The sequence below is a fragment of the Spermophilus citellus genome, assembly GCF_964194105.1.
Source record: "Spermophilus citellus genome assembly, chromosome: 12".
Classification (NCBI taxonomy): domain Eukaryota; kingdom Metazoa; phylum Chordata; class Mammalia; order Rodentia; family Sciuridae; genus Spermophilus; species Spermophilus citellus.
In genome coordinates, this window is record NC_138198.1 from 105,665,717 (window position 1) to 105,678,083 (window position 12,367).

General features: G+C 53.9%; 1 protein-coding gene across 5 annotated transcripts in view; it reads left to right on the forward strand.

Moving 5' to 3' along the window:
* CTIF (cap binding complex dependent translation initiation factor) overlaps window positions 1-12,367 on the forward strand; it is a 266,106-nt gene that overhangs the window by 125,998 nt on the left and 127,741 nt on the right. For all 5 annotated transcript variants that reach the window (XM_081262627.1, XM_081262628.1, XM_081262626.1 and 2 more), the window contains one exon: window positions 5,809-5,885. In XM_081262627.1, the coding sequence (XP_081118753.1) occupies window positions 5,809-5,885 (77 nt within the window). The remainder of the gene's footprint in view (window positions 1-5,808; window positions 5,886-12,367) is intronic.

Sequence of the window (12,367 nt, forward strand, 5' to 3'; positions counted from 1 at the left end):
GGAATGTTCTAGAGAGAAGGAAGCCCTTAGTTTCCATGTATTTAAAATAAGCATTCTTGGGAGGGACAGGAACCTGGGGCTGGGGTCAATTTGCAAACATATGAAGACCAGGATAGGGACTGTGAGAAGGCCGGGAGAGAGGGTCTCTATCCGGGCACAGTGGGGACAGACCAGTGGGTCAGCAGGGGAAAGGAGAGCCCCCACTCAAGACCTCCCACCATGCCTGTGGCCTGGGCCTGGACCCTCCGTCTTCTTTTCCAGCCCCAGCATTTCCTGCTTCATGATAAAGGCCTGGGCCGAGTGCTGGTGGCCCAGGTCCTGTGCAGTCAGGGAAGAACTCGACACACCGACACACCGAGAGGAAGACTTTCTTGAATGTGTGTAGTACTTTTTTTTTTCTCTCTCTCTTTTTAAAGAGCTGGTGTGTGGGAAAGAGAAAGATAACAGGCCTATGAGAGAGTTAGGCTGGAGTTATTTCTACTGGACTCAGGTCCATGGTCAGTGGCCAGAGGTCAAAGATCATGGGAATACCATGGAAATTTTCTTGAAACTCAAGTGGACATTAGGTTTCGTGAAGCAGCAGACCATGGACTCCAGCTCTGTGAGACACTTAAAAGCCCCATGGGGACAGAAGGAGAGGGAATCAGGCACAGCTGCATCCAGGACACCCTGCCCATCACCCACCCATGGAATGGAGGGTGGAGTGACTTGGTGGCCTTTCTTTCTAGTATTTCTCTAGCTAGAGGAGGAGCCTAGGGTCCATAGGCCCCACCCCACCAACTCACTGACAAGACTCTGAGCCCCACCAGGGCAAGTTAAGCCCTCAAGGCCCTGCCTTGGAGTATGTGAGGTAAAGAACGGGGGAGTGGCCACAGCTGAGACCCAGGAGCTCCCTCTGTGGCTGCCACCGCCAGGCAGCACCACACCTGCTGATGCCTCAACAGATGCTCTGGTTCAGCAGAGCAGCTTGGACCAAAATGAGGCTCTTGTTTCCTTCTTCCCCATTTTCCTTTCTTTTTTATCCAACAAATATTTAGTTATCACCTACTATGTGCCAGGAAGCCTTCTGGAGCTGGGTGCTGAAGCGTGGGGCTGGGTCAGTATCTTCCACAGTGAGGGGTCCATTTTGATCCCCGCCTACTCTCTAGAGGCTCCGGTCCTTCTTCTTAGAAGCACTGTGAGGCTAGAGACCTGGGCATCCAGGTAAGCTGTTGACTTGATGGGGGGCCAAAAGACTCCCCATCAGACTGCAAGTCCCTGGTGGAGCCTGGCACCCACCCATGGAGCAGCCCCTGCAGAGGTGCCTCAGGGTCCTGCAGTAGTGCATGGGTGGGGCTGGCTGCTCCTGCTCACTGAGGACTGTCTGACTTGGGGCAACCTCATGTGCCACACAGGGTCCCACAGGACCACCCAGGAGGAGTCAGCTGGGGATGTTGAGGGAGCAGATGGAGGTGGGGGAGGCTTCGGGCAGACTCAGGGCCAGGGACCTATGCTGGGGATTGCAGTCTAGGCTGTGGACAGGAGGGCAGGGGGCACATGAGCTTCCTAGGGCTGTCAGAGCAAGTGACCACAAATCCTGTGGCTTAAAGCCATGGGGGGGGGGGGCTGTGGTCTCACGGTTCTGAGGCTGGAGCCACCCATCCAGGTATCAGCAGCTCCCGGGACACTGCCTCCTCCCAGTGTCCCTTGGCTCCAGCGGTACTCGGTGCCCCTTGGCCGGCAGCTGCAGCGCTGCAGTCTGTGTCTCCATCTCCCTTGGCCTTCTCCCTCTGCGGCTGCCGTTTCTCTGTGTCCAGATTTCCTTCTTCTGTAAAGTTACTGGATGTTAGGCCCAACTTAATCCCTCCTCTCAACTTGATTCCCTCTGCAAAGACCCGATTCCCAAATAAGGTCACACTTTCAGGTACCCAGGATTAGGACTCCAATAAATCTCCTGGGGACACAATTCTACCTAGTGCCCGGGGTGAAGAGGATGATGTATATGGCCCCAAGCCAGGTGCAGCGGAGAGGAGTCCCAGCACTGGCCCCTGGGGTGCCAGGTGCCTCCCCTCTCGGGCAGGGCCAGGCACCCCCCACACATGGCCGTGACTGCAGCGGGTTTTCAACTTGCAGCATCTGGAGCCCGTGTGGCCTGCCTTAGGGCTCAGCTCAGGTGTCTTGATGACATCTTCCCCGACCTTCTCCTAGAGAGAAGCCCTGGGCCCTTCCTCTGGGCTCTGCAGCCTCGTCTATAAGCCTGGCAGGCTTCAGCGTGTGTTCCCTGGAGTCCCTCAGAACTAGGACTGGGTCTTACTCATCCTGGTCTTCTCCATCTGGCCCACAAGCACACAGTCGGCCCCCAGTGTTCAGTGAGGGAAGAACCACCAAGGGGGCTGGGCTGGGTGGGTGGATAGGTGGCCAGATGTGAACTGTTCCCTGGACAGAGAGGGCTTCCTGACCGCCCGCCCCACCCCACCCTTACTTCTTCCATCCCCCTGCCCTGCCTTGGTTTGCTCCGTGGAAAACATGGTGTCTCACCTCTGTCTCTCCCCAGCATCTGTGCAGTGTGAGAACCAACACTACCCATTTCCCCCAGTACCAGGTCCACAGTATTTATGGAGTGGGGAGATGAATGGAGAGGTCGTGCCTCTCAGGATGGATGGACAGGTGCCTTAGGTGGGTGGTGTGTGGAAGTCTGTGGCCTGCGGAGGTTTGACACTCCCATGATGGTGGCAGCCACCAGCATCACTCCTGCTCTCTGCTAGGTGCGTCTGCCTCCCCTTTTCTCTCCCCACCCACACCTGTAGACCCAAGTTTTGTTCTCTATAGTTGTCACCTCAGGGAAAGACCCTAGCTGTCCCAGCCTGGGATCATTAACCATCTGGGGCTGAAGCTCTGCAGCCAGAGCTCTGCTGGGCCTACCCTTAATCCCTCGGAAATACCCACTGCGCCAGGTTGTGAGATTGCAGCCTCAGCCTGCCCCAGAATAGGCCGATTTTACATAACATGTTTTGCAACCTGTTCAGTAACATGTTGCCCCTCGGCGCTGCCTGCACTGCCTTGTGGTGTGGAAGTATGTGTGTGTGTGCATGTGCACACACGCATGTGCATGTGTTTCATGAGTGCTGTACCAATAGGGCACGAGGAAAGAGCCTCCTCTTCATGTTCATGTAACCTGCTTATCTCCCAGGCCCACTTGGTTATAGAAAGAAGTCAGAGGTCAGACAGAGGATCTGCAGTCAGGTCTCAGGGCCCGAGGAGAATGCGCGCAGGTAGGGAAGCTGGGGACGTGCAGGCAGGGCCTGGTGGCTGCCCAGGTGGTGGCAGAGGCATGCCTATTGCAGGCCGACCAGCTGGTAGACCTGAGGGCTGGTTCTCACACTCATGGAGGGGAGCGCTCCTACCTGGACTGAGGTCCACCTCAGCTCTTTGAGAGCAGGAAGTGGACAGATTTGTTGAGCAAAGAACTAGAGCCAAGGCTGCTGGACTCTTAAAGTATGTGAGTCCTGACAAGCCTGGTCAGTGTCGTGCTGTCCCCTGGAGGGATGTACCCTGACTGAAAACTGGGGGGGATCTCTGGTCTAAAGCCAGAACCCCACTGTCCCTGGCCAGGCCGTCAGGAGCTCCTTTCCCATTCCTATTCCTGTCGTTGGTGCCCTTGTCTAGGACAGGCCACTCTGGCTGGCCCTGTCTTACTGGTCACATTTTAGGACAGCTGTTTCCTTGAAATTAAGGGAGTGAGGGGCGCTTCTCATCCTGCCTGGATGATCTCCCCTGAGTCCTGGGGAAGAGTGTCCAGCTCCCCATGGCTGCCCTCGATGTGGGGGGCGGAGCCAGGATATGGGTCAGAGCCCAGGACTCTGAGGCCCTGCTGAGGAGGCTGGCACCTCCTGGCCCCTATTATGCCAAGTGCTGAGGGCAGCTCCGTCTGTCCAGCCTCAGAGCTGAGATCTCAGTCTGCCGCCAGCTCGGGAGGGAGCCTCGGCTTCCTGTCCATTGTCTACTTGGGGCACACCCTGTGTGTTCCTGAAGTGACCTGGAGAGGCTGTGAGGGAAGGAGGGAGGGAGGGAGGGAGGGAAGGGTCCGGCTGGAGCTTGCTCAGGGTGGGAGAGGGGAAGTGAGAGGGGAAGATTTGGTGTTTTTCCTTGTTTGTATTTTGTATTAAAGAAAACAAACAATATCCTTTGAGAAAACCATTAAACAAAGCACATCCTAAGTCCCCAGAGCCCTATTGTGGCAGCCTGGAGTTGGGAATTCATTCATGCCTTTTTGGCTAGATTGTTGGAGGCAAGAGACATAGGCTGGGTCGGGAAGGGCCATCACTGAAATATAGTTTGAAACATCTTTCCCTCCCTGGTCTCAATAGGTGACTGAGCCAAGTGGCCGTAATGCCACAGTCCCTGTGTCCACAGTCCCTGACCAGTTGTCTCCCATTACCCTTCTGGAGAGCTCTCCTAGACTGGCCAGTCCCAACACAGTCAGGGCTGCCAGTGCCCCCCATCTCTCGCCTTGGTGGGGGCTGAGCCCTGTGAAGACAGACTAGTGGGACCTTCTCCATGGAGCCCCAATCCAGAGGTCTGTGTGCCCCCCAGGAGGTCAGGGCTGCAGCCACAGAACTGCCATCTCTCATTCTCCGCACGACCTCCCCCTGGGCTTTGGTCTCCCTGCCTGAAAAGTGAGAGTTGGGGTCAAAGGGATACCCACTGACCACCCTCCAGCAGACCGGCCTCTGGCTTTCCATTGCTGTGTGTGCCCAAGTGGTAGATTCCATGTCAGGGCCTGTTCTCAGGTCTCCCCTGCCCACGTCAGACGGCCCTCCAAGACCCCCAGGCCAGGTATCCCTGTTCCGTCCTGGGATGCTCACAGTGGGGTGGCTGTGCTGTCATGTCCCTGCTGGGGCACATTTCCCATTGCAGGTGGAGGTGGCGGGAAGGTGGTGAGAACAGAACTGGCCATCATCCCAGATTTTGCAAGTACTTCTGCCCAGGCCTGGTATTTCGCAGAATCAACCCTGCATTATAAGTCGATCTTCCCAACCTTGATGTCAATGTAAATAGTTGGCATGAGGGCATTTTACAAAAAAAAAAAAAAAAAAAAAATCCTTAGAATCTTCCCCAGTCCCTCCTTCAAAGTTTAAAAAAGCATTTAACTATTTGCATGTTTTCTCTAAATATTTCCCAGGCAATATAAGGAGAGGATTTGGGGTAAAGTCGCACAGGGCAGTCTGGCCTAGGATTAGGAGATGCTCTTCCCCTGCTTGAAGCTCAGGGTTAACAGACTTTAGCTCCTGGTCCTCTCAGCAGTCCCAAGTAGAAAGAAGTATCATTTCCATTTTGTTAGAAATTGGGAGATTGGAGAAGGATCTTGTCCCATCCTACAGCCAGTGACAGCATCCCTGGTCTAAGGGGACACAAAAACAGACCTCTGGATTGGGGTGTCACCAGAAGGGTCCCACCGGCCTGCCTTCCAGTGCTCAGTTCCCAACCAAGGAAGGGTTGTGGGCGGCCGCAGCCCTGGCTCCACAGCCCGGCCCGCTCTCTGCAAGACTGAACAGCTCCCTCAGCGCTCTGGACCCGGCATCCTTGCCTGCGTTTGTGGGTTTGGATAGGATGAATTCTAAGGTTCCCTTGGTCCCCGCTGTTCCTTGAGTCTGCAATTCTAGCCTCCTCACCTGGTGGGGAATTCATCAAATTCTAGCGTTTTCCATTCTCTGTCGGATTTGGTGGTCACAGTTAGCTGCTCCTGCCCTCCTGTCCTGGATACTTGTATGGTCAGTTCTCTGCTCTCCTGCAGAAGTTATTCACAATCCCTCTTTCCCCGTGTCACAGGGCTACCACCCGATGCCCCATGAAGTGGAGATCGCACACACCAAGAAGCTGTTCCGGAGGAGGAGAAACGATCGAAGGTAGGAGAGACCGCAGTGAGCACTGGGTCTTCTTTTCCTGTGTGGGTGGCTGTGCCTTCTTCAGCCCTGGTCCGTGTTGTGCTTTTGCTCTCATCGATTGACACCTCTGAGATGAGGTTGGTAGGTTGGCGGCACAGTGCGCTTGGTTGCCAGTCGGAGATTCCCACACGGCACCGGTGGCCCAGGGACAGGACCCCTATAGGAGTCCGGCAAAGCACAAACCTGCTGGCTGCGTGTTTTGAGAGATGGCCTCCAGGAGGCTCCCGGAGCTCACAAGTCCAAGGATATCTGTTTTTCCTTCTCCCTGACATGGGGAGTTGTCCCTGGGATTGCCAGCTGGCTGTCGCAGGCAACACAGATCAGCAATAGACAGTGCTGCTGCTCCCAAACAGTGAGCCAGTGAGCAGTGAGCCAGGCTCTCCCGTGGCGCTCAGAATCCTGGGTGACCATCAGGGAACAGGAAAGGACTAATGAGGTGGTTTGGGTAAGAACAAGCAACGGAGATTGGCCGTCTGGGGAATGCGAGCGTTTGTTTGCTACAAGGCTTTCTTACTGGGAAAAGTATTCATGCTATAGTTTAAGTGAAAAAAAGAAAAAATTCCAGGTGCAGAACAGTATTTATTGTGTGTGGCCATTTGTGCAAAAGGGGGAGTCGGAGTATATTTTTTGCTTGAATGTGCATAAATTATTTCTGGATGGAAATCCAAAAAAAGAAAGAACAAAAAGGCGTATGCCTGAGGAATTCAAATGATGTGTTCCCTATAGGGAATTTATTCTTACGTGAAGGCGATGTCTTGTGATTTACCTTTCGTGAACAGAGAATGTTCTCGGAGAGATGAGGAATAGCCAGCTGACATCCCCTGATCAGAAAATGAGGAGTGCCTGCCCTCATGCTGCGTGGCCACCTCCTGGAGATGGAGGGCTGTGGCTGACCAGCGTCTCCAACCCTCCCCTCGGCATGCAGGCCCTGATCACGGGGTATGAGGTGGTGGCCACAACTCTCAGGGTGGGAGGAGGACACAGTACCCAGAGGGCTTGTCCTCCAATAGCAGATTTAGTGAGTTTGAAAACATTCACAGAAGACAGTAAATGTCCAACTAGCTGGGAGGCAGGCCGCCCTGGCTTGCAAGTCGGAACCACCAGGCACTTTATGTGGAACCACCAGGCATCAAAAGGGAAACTTGAGCCGGGAGAGTTGGACCGAGCCGGCCCCTGCTGCGGCCAGAGTACAGCTAATTGCATTGTGTGAGCTGCCTCTGCTGGGCAGAGCCACACAGGCCACGTCTTGGCTTCTGGGTTCCCAGCAGAGTTAAAAAACAGAGAGTACCCCTAAAGGAAGAATGGGGTTCCCAAGGGCTTGGGCATGCCAGGGGGAACAGAATGTGTGTCTCAAAGGCATGGAGAGTCCCCAAGCTTCCGAATTAAACGGCTTCTCCTGGCCCAGGCAGTCGCATCCAGGTCAGCCCACATGTCCCTTTCTGGGCCAGGTCGCCTTGCTCCACAGGAGTCCCCTGGACCAGGGCAGGCCTCCGGAAAGCAGCAGCATGACCCAGGAATGTAGGAAGAGCAACATGCACGACACACCAGGACTGGGGAGCTGAGCTGCGCTCATAGTAGCCAGTGCCCGGGGTAGGTCAGCTCACCTCGCAGAGGATGTGGGCTGGGCCAGCATCCAGGGCGAGGCAATAAAGATGATTAAAGGGACGGAAAGTATGTCCTGGAGGAGAGCTGGAAGGCTGGGGCCAGGGAAGAGGAAAGAACATCCACACTGCGAAACTCATGAAAGATTTACACACAGGGAAAGGGTGGCTGCCTCGTTGCTCCCTGGGACACAAACTAGAGGAAGTCAGATGAGTCAAAAGGAGAGAGTTTTCGGGTGGACCAATGACAGACTCAAGGATCGAACGTCTCCACCATCGGGGTCAGACTGCAATTCAGGGTAGCAGATGCTCACTGAGTCAAAGCTGGTCGGGGCGCCCCACCCTCCTTCCCGTGCTGGAGCACAGTACAGCCCATCACCACCGCCTGAGTCATCCTGGAGTCCCCAGGAGATGGGGACTTCCAGGAGAGGGTCAGGCAGCCATGGGGTTTAAGGATCTCATTGTCTAAAAGCAGGGGGGCCCTGAATCCTTATCAGGCCAATTCCAACCCTCCTGGTCGATCATCCTCCTGAGTGGCCTTGCTAAGCGCTGAACCTTTAAGTTTGACCTTGATGGTTAGCACTTCTGTCCAGCAGGTCAGCCTACTTTGGGGCTTAAACCACAACGAGAAGGGCTTGCATTCCATGAGTACACCACACAGCAAAGGGGGAAGAGGTGACCAACATCAGGTTTGGTGTCAGAGGGACACAGCCAGCATCTGTATCATGCCTGTGATCTCACCCCTGGTTCATGGAGGGAGGTAGCCATCTCTGGCTCTCCTTGATTTGCCTACAAGAGCCCGTGGCCTTGGCTTCCTGCAAAGTGACTTGAGTCTGGATCTGAGAGCTGTAGGCTCTGTGTAGCATGGGCACGTAGCTGCAGATAGGATTGTGTGATGCCCCCAAACCATCTTCAAGGAAGTCTGCACCATGTCCCAGTCCCAGCTGGCTCTTGGGGTGTTTCTGTGCACCCTGACTGCCTTAATTTCCCACTTATCTCAATCAGAGGCTGTTAGAAAGCTGCATAATGTCACACTGGTGGCTCACGCCCCAGAATTAGAAGCTGGATGTGAATCCCACCCGCTTCACTCACCAGCTCTGGGATATTGGCAAATTGCTTCATATCTAAAAAGCTCGATTGCCTCTTCCATAAAGTGCATCCACTAGTTGGGAGACTTGAAGGAGCTTGATCTTGTAAAGCACCTTGGAATGGTCAGCCCACTCTCAGGTCAGAGGGAGGTCCAGGTGGCCAGCAAGCCTTGCCAGGCAGTGTTCATAGGAGATGCTGCTCACCCACCACCCAGAGGGGTCCAGGTTTGCTTGTGAACCCAGGAAGCCTTGCCTTGTACCCCTTCCAGGGTCAGGGCACCAGGTCAGCTTTGTGCCCTCTCCTGGAACAACTTTGAAAGCTCTGTCTCCACAGTCCTGACCTCCCCAAGCCCAGCTGGCAGGCCAGGAGAGCCCCTCCACGGTAGCCATCCCCAGATTCTGCTCCCCATTTCCACGGGCTGCTTCAGGGGGCTCTGTGATAAGAATTGAGTTGTGGGTGGCTCCCCACCCCACACCCATTTTGCAGGGGAAAAAAAATTAAGGTCTTGGACAGTTCAAAGGTTTTCTCCTTAAAAATGTTCTTGAATTTGGACAACTGATAACAACTTGTTTATTTTGGGAAGCTTGTGAAAGATAGCAGATTTCAGGCCAGTCCTGCATTTTATCATCTAGACCCGATAAATGAGTTCTCAGTGCATTCCCCAGAGAGCAGCGGGGCTTCAGGTGCTCTGTCCTCCAAAGAGGTGAGACCCGCTACTTGGAAGAGAGTGTACCGAGGTTTATCTGCCTCCTCCCAAAGCTCTCTGCCCCCAGAGTGCAGAGCAGAGGAGCACATTCACTAGAAGGCTGAAGTCTAGGCCCTTGGCCTCTGTTGACCTTGAGTGGTGTCCTCTGGGGAGGAGACAGAGGATTTTCTCAGCCCCTCCCCTAAGGCCCACCCCCAGCTCCATTTTAAGAGCTAAACAGACTAAGGAGATGCTCTACCACGCGGCCTGCGCAGTGGTTTCATTAATGAGGTTCTGGCATTAAGTTAGTTAGAAGAGATCAAAATAAAACACACAAACCAGTACCTTATTTTACATTGCTAGGTCCGAGACGGCTCGCCTCCTTGATTCCCGCCTCTAGCCGCCCAGCAGGGCAGCAAGGATTACTCAGGGCTAGCAGGAGAGAGAGAGAGCGAACACGCCTGGGAGTAGCCTTTTATTTGGGGAACAAGAGATTCAGGGGAGAATTCCATCCAATGAAGGTTGAGGGGGGGCTGCACTCCAAGGTCAGGGTCAGTGATTGGTTCCCCGGGGTCAGTGGTCAGGCACACCCCCACACGGATGGGCTCTCTCATCAGGAAAGGGTCGGGATAGCTCCGACACAGCCAGAGCGCCTCAGGCCCTTAACGGGAGTCACCCAATCACGTGTCAGAATGGCTCCCCACAAGATGCCATGGTCTAGGTTCCCTGGGAAACAGATTCCGGGATGGAGATTAGCTTTTTAAGGAATGCCTTGGAATCCTTCTGTGGAGAAGAAAGGGGGAGGGGAGGGGTGCAGGATTGGGCAGAAGTTGACCTGCATTGAGGACTTCCTGGGAGTTGACCCAAGATGAAGTGACAGAGCACACCTTTAGACCTTGTGTCCCTTGGTCATCAGATGGGGACTGCCAGGGGGAAAGGAGGTGTGACCTCAGGCTGAGCAGCTGTCTTCACCCAGGGCGGTTTCTGTAGAGGGTCGCAGGGCGGGTACACTTTCTTCCTGAAGGGGCCCGTGCGCCATCACAGCCAGCCCCACAGTGAACCACTACTGAACTCACCAACTTGGATTGATGGAGCTGTCCTCGGTGTTAGGTGCAGTGTTCCCAAGAGCATCAGAGTACAAAGTGTGGTCCCTGCCCTCAAGGACCAGAGGTGGAACTTGTACAATGGCACACTTGTTCCACAATCAGCCAGAATGTAGTGTTTGCCTGTGGAGCGTCTCGTGCTAATACAGAGGTGGCTCAGGAAAGGAGCCATCGTGGGGGGGGGGGGGTTCTGGAAGGCTTCCTGGAAGAGGTGGTGATTGAACCACTGGTGAGACTGGAGGAGGATTCAGAAGGGAGATGGGACAGCAAGGGACCACAGGAGTGTGAATTACACAGCTAGGTAAAGGCACTGGGGCCAGGGATCCCCACCTCTCCCAGAAGTGAGACAGACAGGCGGGACTCAGTACCCCCACAGAGCTAAATAGGAGGGAGCAGTCAGAACCCGCTGGCTCGGACAGTCCCCTGGCCAGGCTGTTAGGAGTCTCAGTAAAACCTTCAGCTCCAAAGCCCAGCTCTTAGCAATTACCGTAAGGCAGCTCATGGAGACATTAGCAGTCCCTTGCAGATGCCCACCAGTGTGACCAGGGAGACAGGAGAGCTGTTTTCCAAATTAATTTGCTTCATTAAATGAGGTCTCAGAACAGTTAATTTAGTCCATGACCAATCAGATGGAAGGGAAGAAGAAAAGAAGACCTTAGACGTCCCACCCAGTGTCAATGGCTACACTGGGCAAGAAGCAGGGGAGAGGAGTGCAGAGCTGGGCCACCTTCTGGATAGTGCAGAAGGTCACAGCCTCTGTCTACCATTGACTGTGGCTAGAGCTTAGTGTCCTCTCATTGTAGGACCACTTAAGAATTGTGTCCCTCCCTCTCTTCCTTTGCCAACATGTACTAGAACTCCTAAGTGTCAATCTTCAGATTTGATTTTGCAAAGTCTTTGTGGTGGCACTTACGACACTGATCAAAACAGATAGGATGCTGGAATTAGTGGGGATGGGTATGCAACTTTGCAAATAGACTTTAAGATTTTAAATTCTATGCCTTAAGGAATGGAATCCTGTGGCACATGAATTACCTCTCGATTTTTAAACTTCTAGGTAAGGAACACATCACAGGAAAGAGTGATGGAAAAGCCCCTTGAAATGCCCCTTAAATCTTGGTGTCTACAGGGTCCCCTTAATGTAATCATTTCCAAAAATGGTTGCAGATTTGCCTGGCCATGATTTGGTATGAACCTGTGCTAGTGATTAGGGATCTTTTTTCTTCCAAACCATCTATTTGGAAGTTTCTTTGGGAGGGATACCTGTTTTTCTGCAATTTTTGACAATTGAAACTATATATACACATCGCCAGTCTTTACAGAGAAAGCACAAGAGAGATTATGGGGATTGGCTCGAGGGATGATGGGGGCCAAGGCATCCCATAGTCCAGCGGGTACTCTGGCAGCCCTGTGGGAGAGCCACGGTGTAATTCGGGATGAGTTCAAAGGCTAAGAATCAGAGCTCCAATGTCTGAGGACGGGAGAGTATGGATGTCCCACTCAGGAAGAGAGGGTGACGTCACCCTTCCTCTGCCCTTTTTTCCTTTCAAGTCCTCAGACGGTTTCCATCCACATTGGTGAGGGTAGGTCTTCTGTCCTGAGTCCGCTGATTCCAATGGGAATCTCTCTAAGAAACGCCCGCGTGGGTGTTCCCACAAATGACGTCTCCCCAGCCATCTCTGCACCCCTTAGCCCAGTCCAGTTGTCATCCAGAACTCAGCTTGTCTATCCTCCAGGATTCCTCAGACAGAGTCAGGGGCCATTTATGACCTCGTATGAGGAGTTCTCGTGTCATGACCAGTGTTGCCCCGTCCCTCAGGCGAAAAGGTGAGGACTCGAGCCCCATCGCTGTCCCGTGACCTTCTCATCGGCCCCTACATCCTAGAGATGTGCCGCTGGGTCTGCCGTCCTGGGCCAGTTCTTGCTCCCTCGTGGAGGGCAGCCTTGGTGTTGGGCAGATCTGCT